The following is a 24,887-nucleotide window of genomic DNA, read 5'->3' on the forward strand; positions in this document are numbered from 1 at the left end:
CAGATGTTACAAATGGCCCATCACTGGTAGTGGGAAATTTTTACCTAATGGGAGCATCTGAGTATGACCACATGAGCTTCCCTCACCTCCCAGATTGGGCATAACACCTTACTTTGTGATGATCTTCAGGATTTAAGGATAGCATTCATTTGAAGTCTAATCTTGCAAACACAAATCATCTTAATCACCTGTGCAACATTAAAGTGTTTTGAGTAATGACTATGGCCTATCTCTATGGTCTGTATCCAGCTTAATTGTTGCACCTTGAAAAACGCAGCTTCAAATTCCTATTCCACTATGGGTTAATGGGGCCAAGCCACCCACTGTCAGCTTAACTTACCTCTCTGAGTTGTTATGGGGTTAAAATGGGGAAAGGGAAACCAAATACAGCATACTGTGCTCCCTGGATGAAAACTGGGGTATGAAAGAAAGAATATGAATATAGGTTTGGAAATGTTTTGCTGAACACATGGCGAAATCTCTCAGGAGCTGGACTTATGGATGAAACTAACATCTGGGTTGAGTTTCAGGAGATGAGAAGATACTTTACATTGCCTTTTGACCTGTTCCCCACCCACCACCATTGTGAGAAGTACAGAAATGAAATGGGACTGACCATGATAGCTCCAGACATGTTTGTATGTGCCCATGTACACAACTTAGTTTTAAAAAAATCTGTATTTAATTATTTAATTAATTGATTAAAACCATACATCTGCCATCTGTCATCCAACAGAGCATACAGCACTTAGTTGAAGCTTCCAGGTTGCCTTCTAGAGTAGCTCCACACAGAACATTTTAGAGGAATCTAATTAGGCGATCATTTTTGTCATCACAGATGACAGCAGTCAAACTATTCCTGTCCATGGCCAGAACTGCAGATGCAGCTACAGTTGGTAAAAAGGAATGGCTGAGTCTCTGGCAACAAAGCTAAAACCAGTTCTTTCAAGATAACTTCAGAACAGCCTTGCTGGATCAGGTCAACAGTCTATCCCCTCTGGCATCCTGTTTCCAACAGTGATCAAGCACAATGGTTCTGAGCTCAACAGTCCTACTCCAGCCAAGGAATTTGGGGTTGCCTTTGAAACATGGCATAAAACCCCTGCACTATTTCCTGACCATTTGTAGTCACGTTTTCAAAGTTGTAGCTGTGTTAGTCCGTACTAATATACTTGCCCAATCAAGCTTATGGAAACAAGGGGAAAGCTATTAGGTTTCTTTCTACAAGAAGGAAGAAATTTCTGGCACAGAACTACAGAGCAGGCAAAAGGTAGGTGGAACTGTGGGTGCAGCAGCCATTCCACATGTTAACAGCAGGGTTGTCACCCATGCTTACTGGATAGATGCCTCAGAGGGAGTTTGAGACTAACCTTCCTTGACCTGGCTCCCTCTAGGTGCATTCGTACTACAGCCGCCATCACTCTGCTTGATGTGGATGATGGCCACTGCAGTCCAAGTACATTTAGATGGCGCTAGCAGTTTGAGCATGGCAGATAGTGCACCCCGACTCTCCAGTATGGAAACTGCCTTGAATAGCTTTCCTGGCTGCCAGCCACCCTCGTGAGGGTTAACTGGGTGAAGATGCGCGGGACTCAGGCGATCCCAACGGCCCTGATCTCTAGCTAGATCTCGTCCCTACTTGACAGCTTTTCCATGACGCCTTCGAACAGGCGCGTTCCACACAGTTCCATAAAACTCCGGTTCACCTCCCGTTTCAGGCTTCTGCGCATGGTATGTGGCGTTGGCTGCTTCTGCAGTCGCCCCGTTGGGTACTACAGGCAGGCAGGGCGCCCCGCTGCCCCAGCAGCCGACGGGGGGGGGGGGGTTTCCAGACAATCGAGAAGCGCAGAGGGAGGGCACCGCGCAAATCTCTCATTCCGGCGATCCCACGAGTAAATAACCTCCGCCCAAGGGGCGGCTGCCGGCTTCCAGGTCCTCCACCGCCGATCTGGACGAGGAAGCCCAGAATGCGGCATTGCCCGTTCGGCCCACCCATGCCCTGCGGATTTCACCTTTGCTAAGGGGAGGAGGGCGCGCGTGGCGCCTCCTAGCTGGAGTCTCTTCCTGCAAAGGGGGAAACTGGCGGGAGGGGGAGGAGGGAGAGAGAGCGCGGGAGAGGGTGAACCCACCGTGCGAGGGAATGCGGCAGCAGGCGGGCAGGCAGCTCGGAGCTGATCAGGTGGGCAGGCGGCTCGGGCTGGCCGTGAAGCGCGGAAGGGGTTAAGCGGCGGGCGACGCTCGGCCAAGGAGGATCCGGAGCAGGTGGCCTCGGTCTGGGAGGGCGGCCGGCGGGGAAAGGGAGCGGCGGAAGGGGGCTGATCAGGGAAAGAGAAACTTTCCGCGGGTCTCGGCGCCCCACTAGAAGGACTCGCGGGCGCTGGGACACCACCTGCCGCCATAACAGGGGGGGCAGATTTTGGCGGGGATCAGCGGCACCCTTGGGGGAGGCGCAGCGCGGGAGAGAAGCCCCCCAAGGGTGCCTCGGCGGAGACCGGCGGCGCTGCCTCTTCCGCGACCCGAGACACCGCGAGGGAAGACAGCCAATTCGGCGGCGGCGGCGGCGGCGGCAGCAATTCGGGCCTCCGGACCGGACTCTCCGAGGGGCTGGGGCGCCTTTATCGCAGAGACCGCGCAGCCCTCGCCCGCCGCGGAGAGCCGGGAGGCGCCGGCCGAGCCCGGTACGTGAGGCGGCGTTGCTGGTGCCAACGGGGGCGCCCGTGCCCGGCTTGGGAGGGGGCGCCTTCTCAGCTCGCCTGTTTTGCCGCGTACGTTGAAAGGCACCCCGGACTTCACATTCGCTCCCGGTCGGTCCGGGCCGAGGCTCGCCTCTCTTCCTGGGTCCGCCTTCCTGTGGCTTTGGCGAAGCGGGGAGCGGCTGGGATCCTGCAGGCGCGCCCGCCACAGGTAGCCAAAGTCGCCCGCAGTCTTGGCCGGCACGTCAGAAAAGGGAAAAAAGAGAGAGAGAAAGAGAGAGAGAGAGAGAAAGAGCGACCAAAGCGCGAGGCACGCGCCAAGCGCCCGGGAGCGCTCGAGAGATCACGCGCGACCCGCGCCTCCCCTCGCCGAGAAGCGGGAGCTTGTTGCTGAGGGGCCCCCGTCCTTCTTCTTCTTCCCGCCGCATCCTCCCCGCCTCTCCCGCCACAGCCCGCCCGCCCGCCCGTCTTTCCTCAGCCCAGGATGAATCCTCCCCCTTGCGCCCTGAGAAGGCCGGGGGAGCGGGCGGCGGCGGCGGCGGCGGCGGCTCAAACGGGGAGCCAAGGGAGGGCGCGGGGGCTGGGGGCAGGCGAGATCGCCGCGGCGGCAAGAGGGCGGGTTCCGCTCGGCCAACTGCAACGACCAGGGGAGGAAACCGGTGGTCGCCGCCGCCGCCGCCGCGGCCCCTCCGACTGCTGAGAACGGGAAAGGCCGGGCGCGGAGCCGGAGAACCGAATTAGGCACGTACGGACGGGACTTCGGAGGACACCGAAGGAAGGGGCGGGGCTCCTCTCCTCCAGCACTCAAGACTTTCGGAGCAATTAATCCGGTGCAAATCTTTCGCCGTTTCCTCCTTTCAGGTCGTTGGGAGCAGGGGGAGGGGGGAGGTAGAGTTTGTGATCGCCTGTAAAAGAAGAAGCAGAAAAAGGCAACACCAGCACTCCAGGGATCCTGTGGGGGTACACAAATAAACAGATAAACAAACCAACAGAGGACTTTTGGCGCCCCTGGATTTTGGAGCGGGGGAGGGGGGGCAAGATGCCCAAATCGTTAAAGAGGCAGCCCGAGCCTCTGTGAAGTTGTGGTCGAAACTGCACATCCCCGCTCCGTACCCCCCCCTCCCCGCGAGAGCCCAATGCTGTTGTCTGCCGCTTGGCTGTCCTTCTGTCACTGGAATGCAGCTGGGCACCCTTGCCAGCCGGAGCCCCTCAGTGCCAGGCCGATCCCCCCCTGGTAGCTGGATTTAGAGGAAGTCCCGATTTTGAGGAAGGAGGGCCCGTCCCTCCTTCGGCCCCAGGCGGGTGGCCCATCTGGGGGAACCTCTCTAAGGATGCTGGCCGGATGGAGAGAGCTGTCTACAGGGATAAGTGCTATATTTTGTTGCTTCCTCTTCTTCTGGCTCCTGTACTCTCATCCACCCAAGGAAGGTAAGTTTATGGCTGTTTTGTACATTACTTTCTCCCTCTGGAGCTTATGGGTCCAGAAAGGAGGGCTTCATTCTCCCATCTGAGGTCTCAAACGCCATGAGTGGTCAGGTTCAGACTGACCTTAGGAGACTGGGATGCTTTATGGGGAACTCTGTCCCTCTGTTGCTTCATCCCTAAGCCTCACATCTTGGTCAGTGGGTTACTTACAAGAAGGCAAGAGTAGGGAAAGCTCATCTGAATCACCCCCTACCCCTGGACATCTTGCCAGAATCAGCACCTGTTTAGGGCTGGAGAAGGAAGCTATGGCCAGAAGACCAAACAGGGGCATGGGGCCAGGGGTCTCCTTTCTGGCTTCTTGGTACTGAAGGCACTTTGCAAATTCTCCAAACCTAAGAAGCCTGTAATATCTTCAAGTTACCCCCTCCCCCAAAAAAGTAGGGTACATTTATATTTCTGCAGGCAAAATGTACTTTTTTTCTTTTACAGTTATGATGGTTGAAGTATAGAGGTACAGAAAAGTGCAGAAATGCAAGGTAGCTGAAATCTTAGTGCTTTGGCATGGCAGCTAGTCTGGGCTGTCAAAGTCAGGGAGCCTGGATAGCCTTTTGCAATAAAGCTCACATACACACCCTGCCCCCAGTTAAACCAGGAATTAAGGCTAGTTTGATCAGAGAGGGATCCTGCCCAAGTCTGAGAAAATGGTATGAATACATTTAATGAGTGACATTCCAGTCTCCTCAGTGTTTAAAATGAATAAATAGTTTCTCCCTTTAAAAAAAAAACAATTAAGGGACTGATGATATCAGTTTCAATAATCTTAGATCTTCCTTCTCTGGGCCATTATCAGAATTTAAATATCAAAGGCATAGAACAGTATTTCATTTCCTACAGGTTTTCTTCCTTCCACTAGCTCACTTTAAAGCTATAATTCTGTGCAGTGTTATGTGAGAATGGGGCACCCTGAACACAATTGGGCTTCAAACCAAACCTTTCTAGGCTCAGGTTGCATAAGATTTTAATTTTGATGCTTCTGTACTTGAGGTGGCTTCTGGACTTTTGGTCCATTGGTCAAGGTAGAGGAAGCCTGTTTTGATAACCATTTGGATGCTGTTAACAAAAACAAAAGACTAGCAAAGGGGGAAACAGGAGGGCCCTTGGAGTCTATTGGTCACCTATTGTGTCTGCAGTCCTAGATGCTAGTTTCCCAACACTTGCCACCTGGGGGATGATGGGAGTTGTAGTCCAACATGTCTGTACGGTGCCAGGTTGAAGGCAGCTGGGAGTAACACCCCTTTGAAGTCAAATGGGGTTTTGCTTCTCATGAGGGACCCCAAGCCCTCCCTCCGAATTGCCTTTTTTTTTCCCTTTGAAAACTCCTTTTCAGTGCCAGCTTGTCTGCAGTGAGCTGGTTTGCAGGTTCTGTGCTTGCCCAGAGTAATGATATTTTTCTCTTTCTATAGAAGTGTGTCAGTGGACTTCCTCTACATGCTCTTGACTAGTGGGCCATTTGCTTTTTTCATAAAACAATCACCCTCACTCACACCCCTTGCTTGCAGGGGAAACTTTACCAGAAGCCCCCCCCCCCCGAGAATGGGAAAATAGTCTTCCCTTAGAGCGTTCCAGCTGCCAAGCAAGGCTGTGGAGTGTTTCTACCTGTAAGCAGCAGTGGCATGCAGGTGGATTGTGGCGTGGCCCTGTTTGTTGAGGGAGAGTTTAAAGACTGAGTCTGAAACCTGATGTTGAGTTGGAGAAACTCTTAAAAATCAAGTGTATGTTTCTTTGCTTGAAGGTTTCTCAGTACTTCTTACCATGCTAAACATTGGAGCTTGTCTGCAGGAGTAAAATCATTTCTGTTTAATGAAGGGTTTTCCCACTCTTGATTTTGACATTGAGAGTTAACGATTTTCCTGATTTTATTGCTCTTTCCAGCACCACCCACCCACTCATCTACCCACTGCTGCTCCTGCTTTTCCATGAGGTAAAGTGCTGTGCCAGCCTAAGCATATTCTAAACTGGGATCAGAATCACGCATCCCATAGAATTATGCAACATCAAGGCCACTTTTGGTGAACCCTGAATCCCTTCTATTCCCAAACCTCTATTGGTAGGAGATAACACTGATTACTCTGGAAAGACACGAGGAGGATAGGGCACATAGCTTTCCTTTTGTGTGTAACAATCTTCTGTTCGTGAGCTTTTTTGCTTGCTTGCTTCTTTGTTTCCTTAAAATTGGAATTTTAAGGAAACTTTTTTTTCCTCTCAAGTTCCTTATTTTTCCTGAAATTCTTTAATTTTCCTTCGAAAAGAAATGAACAGTTCCACTTCTGGAGAGGATTTGGCCTGTAGCAGGTCCTGAGGGCCAGAAATAGTGGGTGGGAAAGAAGTGTCCAGGAAGAGAGGGGTAAGTGACCAAGGCACCAACCTTCACTGCTATTTAGTTTTAGCATTGAAACATGGGAGTAGGTAATGGAAAGGGATGATGTGAGGTCCTGAGAGCTACTACCAGTCAGAATGCAGACATTACTCAGTTGGGGGAAGCTGTGGTCTAGCCTTGTGCATGGCAGCCTTGTATATAAAACCACATTCCAATTGAGCAAGTAGCTTGAATTTGTGATCCTGCTTGTTTTATTATGTTTTCTGCCTCAACATAGTAATATGTTTTCATCCTTTTCAAGAAGCTCAATGTGGGGTACATAGTTCTTTCCCATTCTCACCTTTATCCTGAAAGCAACCCTTTGAGGTAGCTGAGGCTGAGAAAGAGTTCAAAGCAGTAAGGCACAACAATCCATTTAAAAACCCCACTCACGCAGTCAGTCACCCAGAGAAAGTCTGTCTGAAGAGAAAGGTCTTTGTCTGCTTGAGGAAGGACAACAGAGATGGGGCCAGACTGGCCTCCTGTGGGAAAGGAGTTCCAGAGTCTGGGAACAATAACAGAGAGGGCCCTTTCCCGTGTCCCTGCCAAGTGCACCTGTGAGGGTGGTGGGACTGAGAGAAAGGCCTCCCCTGATTACTTTAATGCTCGGAAAGGCTCATAGAGGGAGATGTGGTCTTTTAGATAGCTTGGACCCAAGTTTTTTAGGGCTTTGTAGGTTAAAACCCGCACTTTGAAATGTGCTCATAAACAAATTGGCAGCCAGAGCAGTTATACATTCCTTGTAAGCAGCCCAGTTAACAGTCTGGTGGTAGCATTTTTGGCCCTTTGAAGTTTCTGAACACTTTCGAAAGGCAGCCCCACATATAGTGTGTTACAGTAATCCAACCGAAATGTAACTAGGGCATGTGTCACTGTGGCCAGATCAGACCTCTCAAGAAATGGGTGCAGCTGGCACACCAGTTTTAACTGTGAAAAGGCATGCCTGTCTCCCAAGTCCCAGGCCAGCCTTCTACCTATTGTTCCACTTAGACCTCTTCAGTGGATTCAGTGGAGACCCTTTTTATTGGGTCCTTTCTCGAAAATAGCAAACTTCCTTCCTTCCTTCCTTCCTTCCTTCCTTCCTTCCTTCCTTCCTTCCTTCCTTCCTTCCTTCCTTCCTTCCTTCCTTCCTTCCTTCCTTCCTTCCAAAGCCCTTAACTGAAAAACGCTAGAGAAGCAGGAAAGGAAAGGACAGAAACTGTGTTATAGGTTAGGTCTACCTAGAAAGACATAGAATGCACCAAAGTGGAAATTTTTATTCTCTGAAAATAATTATTTTATAAAAGGGATCCAAGGGACTGATTAGAGGATTTTGTTATTGCCCCCTTTGACTTCTCAACCCAATGCATTAAGTCTTGATTTTCAGAACGGTGGCCTGGGTTTTATTTAGTTCTGCCAATATGGAGAGACGAGGACAAGAGCCTTATTCATTTGACTGTTCTACTCTCAACAGGGTAAACTTGCCTTCCCTTTCCACACCTGGTTCCCTCAAGATGAGTTGGGCTACAACTCCTATTATCCCCAGGAATTCAGGTGTTTGTAGTCCAGGACATTTCAAGGAGACAAACTAAAGAGATTAAACAAAATAATATTGCCCAGTTAGAGACCTGTTAGCCCTAGGGGTGCAGAGAGAGACACTCGCACCTCAACCTCCAGCAGCACATGTATGCTGGTTGTATTCTGGTTTGGATTTATTTGCCTTTGGGGTTTCAACTTTCATGTGTTGGTTTCCAAGTAAAATCTAGCATTTTGGTATGTTAGACATCTCTGTCTCCAGGAGGATCCCAGTGTTTATTTGTCCGTCTGTTTTCACAGGAACTGAAGAAGCACTGCAGTGAGAAAACCTGGGGTGTTAAGGTAGCTAGAGCAAGTCACTGATTCATCAGTGGGGGTCCCCCCCAAAAAACTTAATTTCCTCCCAGCTTACATTGTGTAAAATTATTACAAGCTTGGAAACTGTAGAAGAGAAACCCAACACTGATGTTCACTCACCCAGAAACTGCAAAGAGCACTGTCAGCATAAATGTTCCACTGAGAGCTCCTCTGGAGACAGGCCCGCTTGCAAACAAGGATGTGTGAGGGGCACTTTGCAGATCTGTGCAGATCCATAAATAACGCCACAATTAGCAACTGTAACTAAAGGTGTATGCAGTCATTTAAACAAAGGCAGCCTTTAACAAGCAGGAGCGAAGAACTGAGCACTGGCCTCCAGCAGGCAAAGGGTGAGATACTGCCAAATTCTCAGTTCTCAAGAGCCCTCGGTGTGTTATAGGTCACACGACCAGTTGTTACACAGCTTCCTCCACAGAGCATTTTGCAAGGCACTTCAGGTGAGGCTTAATGTGTTGTTCTCTGTTGTGCCTCATGGCAGGAAAAGCTCAGGGCCTCAAAATAACAACCAGCCCACCTCCCCCCAAAACCTTGGCACTTTTATCATTACTGTTAGGTGAATGGAATATATGGAAAGAGGTACTTAACAGGAAGAATCTAGTAATTTTGAACTGGCTGTGGTCATTCATTTGCCTGAGTTACAGCAACTGATAAGGTGTGATACTGTTAATTTTTAGCCTTTAATGACCCTGGGTGGGCCAGTCATACCATTAGGCACAGCATGGCAGCCATCTCAGACAGCAAGGGTTGAGCAGGCTGAAAGGGCAGAAAATGTTCTGCTATTTGATTTGTTGTCATGTTTCTCCCCCCCCCCCCTCTGTCTAGATCAGCCAGGTTCTGCAAACAGACACCCTTGAAAGTAAAACAGACCTCTACATATGTGAAATGATAGGAGACTCCGGCATCTTAATAGCCAGTTACTTTATTTGTCACTTATAAATACTGATTCATTAAAAACTGGTTTAGCCATTAAGTGACCTTTTATTTTTTTTGTTCCAAGTAGAATTTTGCTATTTTTTTTTCCTGAAAGGGTTCAGTTCATCTATGAAATGTGTATGCTACAGAACCAATAGCATCATAATTCAATAATAATTATAAGGATACAACAGGCTGACTCTTTTCCCATGAGACATAGTGGAGAATCAAACTTCCTACATCTGGCTTTGCAGTTAGATATTTAACTCACGGAGTTATCCAGCCAGCATCTTAGACTCACAGAACTGTAGAGCTGAAAGGAACCCCAAAGGCCATTGAGTCCAGTCCCCTGCCAATTAAATCCACAGTTAAAGATTCCTAGTGGATAACCATCCAATCTCTTCTTTAAAAGCTGTAGTGGAGGTACATGTCCACCACCCTTCAAGGCAGTCAATTCCATTGGTGAATGACTTTCACTGTTAGGACATTCTTCCTAAAAAGGGAGTCAACTACTGTACTCCCTTTTTTGTAATTAGAATCTGTTATATCTGGTCCTATCCTCTGGTGGAGCTTCAAAACACAAGCTTGCTCCATCTTCTATGTGACACCTCTTGAAGACAGCTATTTCAGCCTTTTCTTCTTTAGGCTAAACATGCCAAGTTCCCTCAAACTTTCCTCACAGGGCTTGGTTTCCACATCTCTTACAACTCAGGTCACCCTCCTCTGAAGACATTCTTGATATCATTCTTAAATGGTGGTGCCCAGAACTGTATTCTAGATAATGTCTGATCATAGCAAGAAAAAGTAGTACTGTTATTCCCCTCGAAAGAGTGCTCCGTATTATTGTTCCGCTTGATCTGTTGAGATGTCCTAGTATATTTATTCCAGTAGAAACTGGCATTTGACTTATTTCGTACTTCCCCTGGCCTGTTTGTAACAAGGCAGTGACTTGTTTATACTAGTGCAATAAAGCCTTGAATAATATATGCTGTAATGGATTTTTGAAGGTGCTGAAATCTGGAGTACCTGCATTTCGAAACACCTGTGCTCCGACAGAGTCAGAGGCTGAAAATTCCTGAGGTGTCATCCAAAACCTTAATGCTCCTTCAATTAGAGTCAGTACTACTATGTGTCTTGACTTCATTATCATTTATTATCTCGTGCGACGTGGTGTTTGTAAAGCTGTGTACACATGCAGAAAATTCTAGTCCAGTACCATTATACATAACAGACAACAGAGGTGTTTCAGGTTCCTTCAGTATGGCATTGTTTGAACTGAAGCCTCTGCTTACACACTTGTTCTTTAAGCAAACTCAGAAACAACTCTGCCATGTCTTATTTGGCTCCTATTTGATCATCCATATAGGATCAATGTGTATGTTTGTATGTTTTCCCTCTCACACACACTGGGGATAGGGATGTTGCAAAAAAAAAAATCTTTGGAAGACATAGACTCAAAGCTGAATTTGAGTTTTTAACTTTCCCTGTTTCCCAGGAGAGGTAACAAATATCTCATGTGTGCATCAGTTTAGGTGTACTAGAATTTGTTATTAATACCAAAATTTGCAAATATAGTTTGATAAACAAGTGTTAGCTGTTGATTATGCTGATAGGCAGAGAAAATCAACACAGAGAAAGAGAAAGGGAGACAAGGCAAAACAAGAAAATTCTATCCTAAAGTAAGATAACAGTTACAGTAGGGAAGGAATATTCTCCCACCTCCCCCCTCAAAAAACTCTCAACAAAACTATTATTTTACCTGTAGAAAGTAGTCCAGCATTGCCTTTGTGTTGGAAATAGAAGACTAAATCTAGGAGACAACAATTTGCCTAGAGGCCACCTGGGCTGTAAACCTGTTGTCATTTACTTGGGAATAAGTTCCATGTGCTCAATTAAACTGGTCTCTGAGTAGTAGACATATAAAGTATTACACTTATTTTTTGGCCAGTAAGAGATTTGAACCAGGAACTCGCTGTTTCTCAACCAGTCTATACCAAATTGTCAGCACATTGGAACTCTGCGGTCTGCACTCACATGAAGCATCTTGCTTATCCCTACAGTTTCCTTTCATTCTTGTTTAGGTAAACATAAAGCTTGTGGAATCTGTTGTTCTTCAGGGACATCAATCAGACCCAGAGGCAAAGTCCTGGGAAGGTGGGGCTTGGTAAAAACGGGTGGCCCAGGAGAAAGCAGGAATTCCCTACTACAGTGTATAGAATTACGACCAAGAATGCAAATAAAAGTCTATATCCGAGAAACTACATACTGGGGATTCTAATAGTCTAATTTAGGGGTGACAGAGCTTTTTCATTCTTGCTATGGCTAAACCACTTGAAGTCAGAAGCCCTGCACAATCTGTTACTCATCACTTGGACATGTACATCCTTATTTGTCTTCTGACCATCCTGGTTTAGGAGATCTGTCATTCTTTATGTAGAGCTTGGAAGAAGTGTGTTTTTTGTTGTTCTTTTGTTGTCGGCCTGGCACATATTGACTAGGAAAATTCTGGGAGTTACAGACACACACACATAAGTTTTCCAGCTTCTGGGCTCCCATGTGGTGTGATTCAGCCTTGACACATTAGTGTTACTGCCTTAGAATGGAATGCTGCATTACTAGATCACTGGCTCTCAACTTTGGGTCCTTCAGATGTTGTGGACTTCAGTTCCTAGAACCAGCAAGCATTGGCTGTGCTGTTTGGAGCTTCTGTGAGTTCAAGTCCAAAAATATCCTAAAGGCCAACAGTTGAAAACCACCATCCTACTGCTGGTTGAAACTAAAGTATAGGAAAGAGTTAAATGCAACAGAGGTGATTTTGCGCAGGCATTTAGTGCTTGCTTCTTGTATTTCAGTTGAGACCTTGATGTGAATGTGTAGGAAGAACATTCTACAATATTGGGCAAATAGGAAGAAAAGATTATTTTTCCAATTAATGTACCCCAAACGCAAGGAAAACTGCATATTGAAGAGCAGCCATTTTTATTCCAGAAAGAATTAGCCTTGAATAAATTGTACCGTCTGCTTCTCCTCTTGCAATCACTGACACAAATTATAATTGCATTTCTACACTTTAGGGCACATTTCTAAGATCACAGAACATGGGAGCTATCCCTTAATGTGCCTTAATCACCTCTTTGCTCAGATAGTTAAAGTAACTGAAGTGTTAACACTTTTTCATCTCAATCAATATTTTTCAGAGTCAAGCCTCAATTTCTCATTTTGTTTTCATTTTGATATGTTCCTCTTCTCTCGTTGTCTCTTTTTGTTTTAGTGCTTTTTTCCCCCTTCACATATTTGTGATGGATGACAGGCATGAATCTGTTGCTTTAAAGGGCAAAATGGAATGCCTACTTATAAGTAGATTCATTTCCAGATAGTAGGCTGAGAGGCCCATTCACAGGGGCCACAGGGGTCATTACTTCCATATAGACGGTTATGTAGAGAGACTCTGTAGAGAACATTGCTGGCCAGCTAAGAATCAACTAGCTGTACTTGAGTTCTGGATTTTGTACCTCATTGCACAGTTGATAATGAAGTACAAAATCCAGTAGTCAAGTACTAGAGCACTTTCAGGTGGAAGCAAATCTGGTGCCAGACCTAAGATGACAGTAGAAAATCTCCAAGCTAGTTTGTTTTCATTTTGCACCATACCTTTGTCTCACCTTTCTGTGTAAAACTGCTGTGTGCCATGTGCTGTCAAGCTGTATCCAGCTCTAACTGTCAGAAAGTTCCTCCTGAGATTCAGGTGGAATCTCTTTTCCTGTAGTTTCAACTCATTGCTCCTTGTCCTAGTGTCTGGAGTGGTGGAAAACAAACCTGTCCCTTCCTCGACATGACATCCCTTGAAATATTTAAACATGGCTATCATGTCCCCTCTTAACCTTATTTTTGTAAGGCTAAACATTCTCAGCTCCCTCATAGGACATGGCTTCCAGACCTTTGACCATTTTGGTCACCCTCCTCTGGACACATTTCAGGTTGTCAACATCCTTCTTGAATTGAGGTGCCCAGAACTGGACACAATACTCCAGGTGAGGTCTGTCTGACCAAAGCAGAATAGAGTGGTACTATCACTTCCCGTGATCTAGACACTATACTCCTATTGATGCAACCAAGAATCACATTGGCTTTCTTGGCAGCAGCATCACACTGCTGACTCATGTTCTGTTTGTGGTCTACCAAGACTCCTAGATCCCTTTCGCAGGTACCGTTGTCTAGCCAGGTGTCTTCCATCCTATATCTGTTCAGTTCATTTTTTCTGCCTAGGTGTTGTTGTTGTTGTTGTTTAGTCGTTTAGTCATGTCCGACTCTTTGTGACCCTATGGACCAGAGCACGCCAGGCCGTCCTGTCTTCCACTGCCTCCCGGAGCTGGGCCAAATTCATGTTGGTCGCTTCGATGACACTGTCCAACCATCTCATCCTCTGTCGTCCCCTTCTCCTCTTGCCTTCACACTTTCCTAACATCAGGGTCTTTTCCAGGGAGTCTTCTCTTCTCATGAGATGGCCAAAGTATTGGAGCCTCAGCTTCAGGATCTGTCCTTCCAGTGAGCACTCAGGGTTGATTTCCTTTAAAATGGATAGTTTTGTTCTCTTTGCAGTCCAGGGGACTCTCAAGAGTCTCCTCCAGCACCACAATTCTCTCAAGAGTCTCCTCCAGCACCACAATTCTCTCAAGAGTCTCCTCCAGCACCACAATTCTTCGACGGTCAGCTTTCTTTATGGTCCAGCTCTCACTTCCATAGAACACTACAGGAAAAACATTAGCTTTGACTATTCTGACTTTTGTTGGCAAGGTGATGTCTCTGCTAGGTGTAGGACCTTACATTTCTCCCTGTTGAAATTCATTTTGTTAGTTTTGGCCCAGGATTCCAAGGCATATTTACCATTTGTGAATTATATGCTGGATTTTAAATATTTCACCTATAAATTGCTCTTCACTGTATTCCTAAAGCAAGCAGCCACACCTAAAAGTATTCCCATGTACTCTCATCCCAGTCCATTACACCTCCTGAAATCATCTGCACAGATATCTTGGTACTTGTGCTACTGAACTGCCTTTCATTGGGGACAGTTACCACCTCATTTGGGGGTGGGGGTGGGTTGGATGGGTGAGTCAGGGAGCAGTTTCAGAAGGTCCAGAGGACAGTTTTCTGATCCCAGGATCCACCGGAGATTCACAGTGGACCACCTCTGGATATGAACAAAAAACCCTGAAAAATCCATTCTGAATATAATTGGAATTCCACTTTCAATTGTGTTGCTTTGCTTTTTTGTGTGTGCAGATGTGCATGGCTTTTGATTTGGGGAAGACTGAGGGAGCTCTGCACCCATTTTTATTGCAGAAGCACCACAGTGGAGATTCTGTTAAGTAGAAAAATGGCCTTTCGGAAGGGACAGATTTTTTCCCCAAGAAAAGTGGTATCCTTGGGTCAAAAAATGGCTGGAGGGGAGCTGTATGTAGCCTTGTGGGTGCATTTTACCCATCTCAACCCAAATGGTTATCTGCCTGGCATGGAAATAGAAAGATAAAGCTTGCTACAAACATCACCTTCATGCTAGTTCCAGTTAGTCCATCACCCCATATGAGGTTAATAGCTAGGACTGGGGAGCTAAGGAGAAACAGATGGAGGGTTGCCGTCTCTATTTGCCAGCATCTGCCACCTGATTCAGTTACCTCAATCTGCTGAATGAAAGAGCCAGACTTGCCACTTTGTGGTTAACATGTAGCGTAGCTGCGATACAACTGTTCAATGAATTGGCCTTCTCATTTGAGCTAGTCCAGTCATTACACAGAGAGAGGTAGCTGCTGGAGGTGGTGACAAGATGTTAGTACAGCTTCTTCTAACCTTGGGTAACCCAGGTGTTCTTGTACTGCAACTCCCAGAAGCTTTCACCACTAGCTGTTTCTGGGAGTTGCAGTTGAAGAACACTTGGGTTAATCAAGGTTGGGAAGAAATGTGTTAGTAAGTGGAGTTGTCTGTGCCACATTCTCCCCTCCCTGTGCACTAGTGTGGTGGAGGACGGTGTCTCATCACTGGGGCTAAATCAAAGCTTAGCTCTAATACTGGTTGCTTTTTATGTAAAGGAGGGGCATCTTGTCTGTTGCCCTAGGCAGCAAAATATCTGGAGTTAACCCAGATCCTCAGCAATCTTAGGTCATGACAACATTCCGACATTAACAACTTGGGGACTCTTGGTTAGGCTGATCGAAGAGACGAGGGGTTATTGGTGCCCATATTTTGCAAAACAAAGTTGTAATAAGTATATTCACTCTGTTGCATCAGTAGCATGCAACCACCCTACAGGATCAATTCCCAAGTCCTTGTAAGCAGGAAAAGTTCACAAAGAACATATGCAACAAGGTAAATCATTCCCAGGGAGTGCAGTTCTATTAGAAATATCTTAGCCTCTCACATCTGCTTATTCAGATAACAAATAACTCTTCCTAGATGTGAAAGAGAGAGAGTGTGTGAGCTGGAGATTGAATGTATATATTACAGTTGAAATAAATATGAAAAGGCTGCTGCATGCGCCTGTATAAATCTCAGTGATCTTGTATGTTTTCATCACACGATTTGCCAGTGAAGAAGATGTGAGGAAATGAGAAACTGTTGTTACCCATATAATCAGGGAAGCAGGGGAGCAGATAGATTTCTGAAGTTATTTAAAGAGACATGAGTTTAAAAAGTGAAAAGAAGGGGGGGGAATCTCCCAAGTATAGTACACACTACCACTGCCAGGGCTTGCAGGAAATTCATGGAAACAGGAGTAAAAGGAGTACAGCTAGACTGAGCAGCCCAAACAATGGATTCAAATTATCCAAACCAACAGATTCAAATCACAAGAAATGAGTTTTTCACTAAACTCTAGAAAGGATTTCCTGGCAATAAGATCTGATCAATAGTGGAATGGACTACTGCCTCAGGATGATGGGCTCTCCTTTGCTTGGGGGTTTTAATCAGAAATTGAATGGTTATCAGGGATGCTTTAGCTGTGGTTTCCTGCCTTGGTAGAGGATGGGATTAGGCAGGTCTCTTGCAAATGTATAATTCTCCTACATTATGATGGTGTGAATCCAAGGAGTTGGGTTCTTATCACTTGAATTTCAAAAGAGTGTCCAGGGTTTTCTTAGTGACTGCCAGGGAGATTTTGCCCTTTACCATGGGCATGGCCAGTCATATCACACACATTTCTCAGAAGGCAGAGAGGTGAGAATCAAAGCAGTTTGCCAAGAACATGGATACAAGGCAGGGATTGGGTGGTCTGTTACAGCAAAATAACAATCTACAAGTAACTTAAAATATTTTTTAAAAACTAATAACATGAGCTCTTGTGACCTATAGTTCTTTCCAGAAGATCATCTGAAGAAGTGGCAGAAAGAAAGCAGAAGCTCATACAATAATAAATTTATTAGCTGTGGAGTTTTCACAGCACTTCCATCTTTTAAAAAATGAGGAAGGCTAGCAAGCCTGGGAGACAACTTGGTTCTTATGTTTGTTTGATGCTCGTTGCATAGACTGTAATAATGTTAAACTAAATAGTTCTATAAAATTCTGGCCTGCTAGAACTAGTGAGAGATGAGAAAGAGATCCACTGTTTTGTAGAGATTGTGATGTGTGCACTCTACAGAACTTAGTTTTCTAACTAACAAGTGGGTTAACTGACTTTTGCTGTTGTCCTAACCAACTATCTTACTATAGTAAACTAGATTCTCCTGTCACTACTTTGATAGCCAGGCAGCTGAAACTGGGCAGACACAGCTCAGTTTTCATCTTCTTGGCTAGTTTCCAGAATGGGAACATGTAGAGACAATAATAATCAGTGAACAATTAGGTAGAATAACTTTTGGTTTTCACATAGTTGTGGGGCACACAGAAGTGCTCACAAGATGCAGCATGGTTGCATTTGTAGTGTAACACACCCTTGCATGTACTGTGAGCATGCATGACTATGGATTGTGCCACCTGTTAGGGTCTTCCTTTTAAGAAGAGGTAACTGTATGTAGATAAAGCCAGTGCTGGGTTGCAGGTTGCAGGTTGTATTGTTTCCATCTGTGTATGTTGGTCTCCCTGATGCCAAATTAGATATGAGGCCTGTTCCGTTCTGGTGAGCTGACAATGTGCTGTCTTGTCCCAGAGTACAATCTTCCTTAATCAGTGATGGGCCGCCAGGGAAGATTAGCATTCCCTTTGGCTGCATCAGAGAGGCCTGGATTTTCAGTTTCCTTCTCTAGTGAAGCTCTGTTAAAACATAGGAAGGAACCTTATATTAAGTCAAATTTCTGACCCCTCTAACTCTGAGTGGGAAAAATGGAAGCCCACAGGGGCCACAAGGTAGCCAACAACTCCCCTGGCTGCTCCAGCCCTTCCAAAAATGTTTACAGGTTTTTGTTGTTGCTGCTGGTGCCTTTTGAAAATATAGATTTGCTTGGAAGGCCCAGGGATGGGTGAACACGGACCATCCACCTTCTGGCAGCTGCTCACCCTGGGTCTAACTCAATGTTTGTCACTCTAATTGTCAGTGACACTCTAGAATTTCAAGCAGGCATCATTCCTAGACCTACCTGGAAGCCTCTGGTATGCCCTGGTGGTCTAACCAGGCCCAATCCTGTTTAGCTTCCAAAGTCAGATGAGATTTGATACGTTCAGGATCATGTGGCTGTGCTGCTAAGTGTTCTTATTGTTTACCCAATGTCTTCCTACAGGAAAAGAATTGGAGGTGGGAACGTGTGAAATCACAGCCCTGGACAGAGATATGAGCCAGCCTAAGAGGACGATTGCCAGGCAGACTGCTCGGTGTGCCTGTAGGAGGGGCCAAGTCGCTGGGACCACAAAAGCAAAGCCTGCCTGTGTGGATGGTAAGAGAGGAGGGGTGCTTTCTCTTTCCGTCACCTGTCCCAACGATTCATGTGTCAGGCCCTACCCAGAACGGAAAACCTTAACTGTGCTGGAAGATACTGAGGCTTCCTGTATTTGCACTGATGCACATGTCACCACCTCAGTGAACCTCCCAGTAGTAGAAGAGACTGCAGATTTTTCTTTTCTCCAGGCTCTGCCAAGGGAGTGAAAACAGGGGGGTTCACATTTGCAAAGGTAGACCAGAGTTTTGAGTTTCTCCAAACACAGCCCAGATCAGAGAAAGGCCAATAGTTTGTCTAGTAACTCTGATTCTTTAGCATAGCTCAGAAATAAGATGGGCCATTTTGTGATGAACAGATCCCAAGGGGTCAGACAAGCTTGCAGAAACCCAGGAATTTCTTCCCGATGACCAAGCATAAGAGATCCATTCTTGTCCTTTAGAGCAAAACTGGAGAAAGTATTTTGTGGAGAGAGGGGTATTGGCCATACTATCTGAGCAATCTGGGAGTCATAGTTGGGGGGAAGGTAGCTTCTCTACACTCTTGTTTTGAGGAGCAGCCACATTAAGAGAAATAGAATGGAAAATATTCTGGGTGGTTCTCTTGGACCTACTGGCCCTGCAGAAAGCTTTCCTGAGGCTTTGGTGTGTGGGCATGTGGTGTCTTGTGTTGCTATGTGCTGTGCTTGTGCAGCAATAGCATGCTACCTAATGTTGCTATGGGGGGATGTGTCCCTTAGCTGTGGGTGGGTGTTTGGTACGTGTGGTGACTATGAGGCTATTCTGAGCCTGCAGGTGGTTGTTAACTCATAATTGGAGGTGTTATAATGAGAGTATCAAGCAGAATAACTTTTATTCTCTCTCCTTTCTTGCTCCCACATTTCTCTTGTACTTCGTCCCTGCTTCCACTCCTCTTTTCTTTTTCATTGCCTTTCACTTCTCTTGACCTTCCTTTCTGCAACCAAGGAGATTCCTTGATGATAGAGAAAACATAAATCTGTGAATACTTACTTGAAATAAGTCCCATTTTCCAGTAGGCTCTACTCTTTTGTAATTGTGCATAGAATTGTTGCCCTAATCTTATATTCAACCAAGGCCCACATTGTTATTTCTATGCAAAGGAGAAGAATGGGCGGACCTTACAGAAGGGAGGCAGTAGCAATTGGGAGGTTGGCATGTCAACAAACACACAACCTTATTGAGCTGGAGGGAGTGAACACCTGGAAAATGCCTGTATCACCCTTCTCCAACCTGGCTTCCTCCAGATGTGTTGGCCCACAGTTTCCATCAGTCTCAACCAATACATCTGGAGAGAGCCCAGCTGCCCTGTGTGTTAGTAATCAGTCTTTCTGGATGTGTGACTAATGCATGTCCCTTCTCTCTCTTCCCCTTTCCCCTTTCTCTACCTCTGTGGCCGCATCCCTCTGGCAGCCCAGATCATTATCAACAAACAGTGGTGTGGCATGGAGCCCTGTGATGATGGGGAACAGTGCATGTTGTTAATAAATCGGTCAGGGTGGAGCTGCACTAAGCAACTGGGACGAATAAAAACTGTCACGGTAAGTAAGCTGCTCCCTTTTCTGACTTGCACTTGGCCACATATTGGAATGGCTGCTGCTATGTAATAAATCCCTCAGAAAAATAATCCCATTCTGGGTAATGCAGTACGTTGTATCGTTTCCCACCTTCCTCTCTCACCATTTTGAAAGGTGTATAGCTGAAAGTTGTGTTTAATCTGGCAGGTAATTTCAGATCTAATATTGAGATTTCTGCCATAATAATGTCTCTGTGCCATGAAATCGTTGACATCGCACATCACACTTCCACAAGAAGGCTGTGCTACAAATGGTCAGATATTTTGGGAGGGGGGATCACTTTCAGTACTACAGTTCCATTGCCATCCTGGCTGAGGGATTCAGGGACATCTCATCCAAAAAATTACTTCCCAACCTTTGCTTGTGGCATAATGAATTTGGAAGCTCCTGTAGTTTGTCTGGTGTTGTATACTCTATTTTGCTGTGCTCTGACAAGTAGAATAGCTGCCCAGGTATTCCTTCTTGAATTCATTTTGAGAGGGGAGCAGAGTTTGTCTGTTGCAGCAAAAACAGTTTCCCGTGGAAACTGAATTACATGTAAGATAATCACTGAAGGATGCTACTGGGCTTGTTCTTGAAATCAATTCAAAGTAGATATTATATCATGTTCTCCTTGTAGTCACAGCAATGCTCTAGCTATACACTGTAAATCTCCCATATTTACAGTGTATAGCTTCAGTATACATGAAATCTGTTTCAGTATATATGAAATCTGCTTCAAGATACACGAAATCTGGCTAGGGATACATGCCCATAAAGCAAGTACGGGGCATACAAACAAGTCACTTCCACTCCTTGTAGAAGGAATCCACTAACGTTCTGCAAAGGGTTTATTTACGGTGACAATCTGAACCTGGCAAGGCCTGGCACTCAGTCTTTTCAGAAGAGAAGTCAATCTAGAATGCCAGTTCTTGCTGGGTTCAGATGTCATGATAAATAAACCATGGACAGAAGGCTCATGGCTTGTTTAATTACTCCAGCTTGCAGTCAAGAAAGAATTGGGCAGCAGGCATCAGCATATAGCACAGGAACACTGGCTTATTGTGACATCCAAACTGTGTGTGCGTGTTGCTATTGTTTTTCAGACTTAGACCCTTTCTCCTTGTCATCTGGTGGGAAGATTCTTTTTCGGTCTATTTAGTTTAAAAACGAGGCATTTCCCAGACGTCTTGTCCTTGTAGCCTGGAAATGAGTGATTCACAGGTCAGGGAAGGACAGCTATGACATGCCTGGAGGGCATTCATCAGCCAGATTTTCTGTATTTGGAAGTGACTCCAATACAGGAAGTTTACAGTGCAATCTTCAGACAGTAATTCTATTGAATTCAGTGGGGCTTACTCTGAGGTAAGTATGGAGAGCAGGTGATAGGTCAAGATCTGTCATTAGATCTCTTAGAAATTTATGGTAAATCACAAAGTTTTTGATGCCCAGTTGTGCAAAAATAGCAGCAGCCAGGAAGACCCTGGGAACTCACAGTATATAAGTGACTGACAAAGCATTTTGGGACAGGAAAGTCTAGAAGTAGACTTTTGTGTCAAAATACTTGGTATCTTGGCTCTGATACTTGACACAAATTCCTAAGTGTAGCACATGCACAGAGGCACCCTGTTCCTTAATTCTTAGTGTATATTCAACTGCATTTTCTGCCTGGCTCTGGTTGGCTCACATAAAAAAGAAAGGAGATCCACAAGTCTGTTGATTCCCGGTGTAGAGGATTGCAGCTCTGGGTTCCATAGTTCATCAAGTTATAAACTGAGAGTGGGAGACCTCTGGGCGGTAAAGCCACATATGGCCCTTGGAGAATCAAAATCCAGCCCACTGAGGGCTCTAGGTGTCACCTGCCTCCAGACTCAGATACTGCCATGATTGCTTGTTAGGATAGAAGATAATTGGAAAAAATTGTCCCATCTACCCATGACAAACCAATATTAGTGAACAGTCCTGATAGAAGCTGATGAGCAAGGCCTTGCTTTGCCCACTGCCCTGCGAGATGGTTTCAGTCCCTTTGGAAAGAATATATGTATGCATGTGTATGTTTGTACTCGTGAGCTGAGAACAATGCTTGCAGAAAGTAGGTTTAGAAAGGAACATGTCTGGAAAAGATCAGATTGTATCTAGCTTGCAGAGCGCTTGGGATTCACTCTGTATGCCATCACAATTGGGGAGGGGAGGCAGGCAGTGTTGAGAAGGAAAGACAGCCGGCAGCTGTGCTGAGCTCCGGCAGAAATTGCAGTGCAGTTACGTCTTCCAGCTTATCCTTTGAGTGCAAGGGAGGTATTGCCGTGCCCTCACTGCCTGCAGGGAAAATCAGCTTTGCTAATAGAGTTTGCACACAGGGCCATGCACGCAGGCTTTGCTGGCTATTAATATAACTCGCTTGCGGGGACCCACACCAGGTGATTTGTTTTGTGGAGTTCACCGCAGGCACCTCTCTGGGATCACACTCTCCAAGGCCCTGTTAAAATGACTGCCAGCCAGACAGGTAGAGATGGATTTGGAGAGAGTCTTAAGCAAAGCTCTCCTGTGTACAGCAAAGGAATAAAGCCTGCAAAAAAGAGCCCGCCGAGGCTGCTCCCAGACCTGCCTTTTCAGCACCAGATGACAAGAGCAATGTTAAATGGCAGGATTACTACCTTCGCTGTGCTGTGGGCAACACTGGGTATGCTGTGGGAGAGCTTTAGCATAAATAAATGTGTATCAGGCGCAATACCGGTCATCTTCAGTGTAAGACCTGGCAGCATCTGGGACAGGTCCTGCTTCTACTTTATTTTTATTTTTTGCCAAGGAAAGCTGAGGCAGGGATCAGGTGGTTCTCCAGATCTTGTTTTCATCTAACTTTCAGTCTAACTTTTCAGGTTTATTGTCAGCAGAAGACAGAGGGGGGAGAGAATCAATGTATGCTCTTGAAAAGGATGGCATCACCACTGCCATCATCATCCCACCTATTTGGAGGGGGAATCCAGTGGCTCTCCAGATATTGCTGGATGGCCATTCCCTTGATTTCTTGCCAATGACTGTGCTGGCTAGGACCAAGGAGAGTTGCAGTCCAACAATATCTTGGGAGTAAAGGGGCACATATACCCTAGCCCAGTGCTAAGCACCCTTTTGTTTTCTGATTCAGCAAGTTCTAAGCCTGCTTTCAAGGGCTCTCAGGTGCCACCTTCTCTGCTGTTCTGCTAGTCCCTCCCTCCCACTAACCTCCTTTCCTACCTGCTGCTGTCACAGATGAGGGAGGAAGGCAAAAGGAAGAACTGGTCAAGGAGTGGGATGGGAATGGCCACATCCCTGCTTTCAGCCTAAGACCACTGAAAATAAAGGCGGAGAGGTGTCATTTCAAATACTGTTCGATTACCACTTCTGTCAGCTCTAACCATCAAATTCTGGATGGAAATGTAGCATTCAGCCCTGCCCTCACCTGTCCGTCACAGCTGGGCAGTGGAACATCAGCCAATGAGGGGATGGAAGGTGGTGCAGAAGGGGGAGGAGCTGGAATATATAAGGGGGTGTACGATGTAAGAGGGGAGATCAGTGAGAGATTTTGTGAGAGTTAGTGATGAGAGTGTCTATGGGCCTGTGAGCCAAACAGTCAGTGAGGGAAGAGTCTCTGTGTGTCAGTGAGTGAGAGACCTTGATTAACATTTTGTGATTTACTTACTTTATTTTGTTAAACCAATAAACAAGTTTAAGTTTGAAGAAACACATGATCCAGTGATTTATTGGTATTGAAACAGCAATACCTGGTGGCAGCTACCTGAGAAGAAGAGTGAGCACTCCTGGAGGCCTGAGTGGGTAGAGGCTTCAGTGTGCTCGCTACAGGAAAATATTCCCATTACTGGATTAAGGTGAGATAAGGAGGAGCTGGTGGAAAACGAGATTACCTCAAGGAGCTCACCAGAGCCTCTCTCCTCTCCCGTTTTGCCTTCATATTGACCTTGTGACAGGGGGAGGCTCAAAGAGACCACGTGGCCCAAAGTTCACCATAAATGATCTGGATTAGAAAATACTGATGATCTTGAGGAGTTTGCATGGATGTTCATTCCAAAACTTTTGGGGATTTTTTTTTGGCATGTGTGTTGTGAAAAGCCAGTTTGCTGTCTGTGGGCAGGGTCAAAGGTGGAAAGCAAAAAGTAAGGAACAGAAAAAAAAGTAAATGAAAATGTGGCAGAGCCAGAGAGAGGGAGAGAGAGAGAGAGAGAGAGAAGGGAACAGAGAAAGAGGAGTGGATGGGAGGAGGAGGACAGGGAAGAAAAGGGGCACATAGATTGGGAGTAGAGATGGGCACAAATCTCGTTTTGGAGGTTTGTGCCAGTTTGTATGCACGGCACCACAGGTGTCATGCATTCCCTTTCCCCACCTCCCTGGTCAGTGACCCACTCACCAGCTAGCATGCTCTCCTCTCCTCCTTCTCTTTGGCTGTTCGACCAGTCCCCAGAAGGAGCACCGGTTTTCCTGCCCTGTCCCCTTTCGGACGATCAGCCAAGGAGGTGGGGCAGGAAAGCCCCTGCCACTGCCAGAGACTGGCTCAACAGCCAAAGAGGAGGAGGAGAGGAGCACGCGCCAGCTGGTGAGTAGGGGATACAGCCAGGGAGGGGGAGGGAGGGAAGGTGCAGCACCTGGGATGCCACGTGTACAAATTGGCATGAAATGTGCGCCCATCTCTAATTGGGAGTGAAGGAGAAAATATGAGAAATGTGGAGGATTGCTCTGGACCCACCTATTTAGGGGTTCTGGCTTTACCCATTATTTGACATGTTAGGATCTGTCAGATTTCACCTGCAGGACTCCAACCCTGGAAGGTGAAAAGTAGTGTCCTCACTCCCCAATACAGGGTTTCTCATATTTTTTGAGGGTCACAGTTATTTGGAATATTGTGATATGTGTAAGCCCACTGTGGCCTCCTTTTTGCACATGCTCAGAAACCTCAAGAGAGCTGGAAGGGTGGCAATCCTATATTTCAACTGCAAAGTATACAGATAACCATTCCTCTGCAGAACTACATTCACAGTAGCAACATTGGCATTGTTCCCATGATACATATAACCCCCCACACACACACACACACACACACACACTATTTGATATCACACGGGGAAGTT

General features: G+C 46.1%; 1 protein-coding gene across 1 annotated transcript in view; it reads left to right on the plus strand.

The window, feature by feature from the left end:
- The first annotated feature begins 2,100 nt into the window (after window positions 1-2,100).
- Window positions 2,101-24,887, plus strand: part of LOC110079872 (chemokine-like protein TAFA-5) — a 32,741-nt gene continuing 9,954 nt past the window's right edge. The window contains exons 1-3 of the mRNA XM_020795289.3: window positions 2,101-4,121; window positions 18,045-18,197; window positions 19,628-19,755. Of these exons, the coding sequence (XP_020650948.1) occupies window positions 4,025-4,121; window positions 18,045-18,197; window positions 19,628-19,755 (378 nt within the window). The 5' untranslated portion in view covers window positions 2,101-4,024. The remainder of the gene's footprint in view (window positions 4,122-18,044; window positions 18,198-19,627; window positions 19,756-24,887) is intronic.

The sequence above is a fragment of the Pogona vitticeps genome, chromosome 4 (genome assembly GCF_051106095.1).
Source record: "Pogona vitticeps strain Pit_001003342236 chromosome 4, PviZW2.1, whole genome shotgun sequence".
Lineage (NCBI taxonomy): Eukaryota > Metazoa > Chordata > Lepidosauria > Squamata > Agamidae > Pogona > Pogona vitticeps.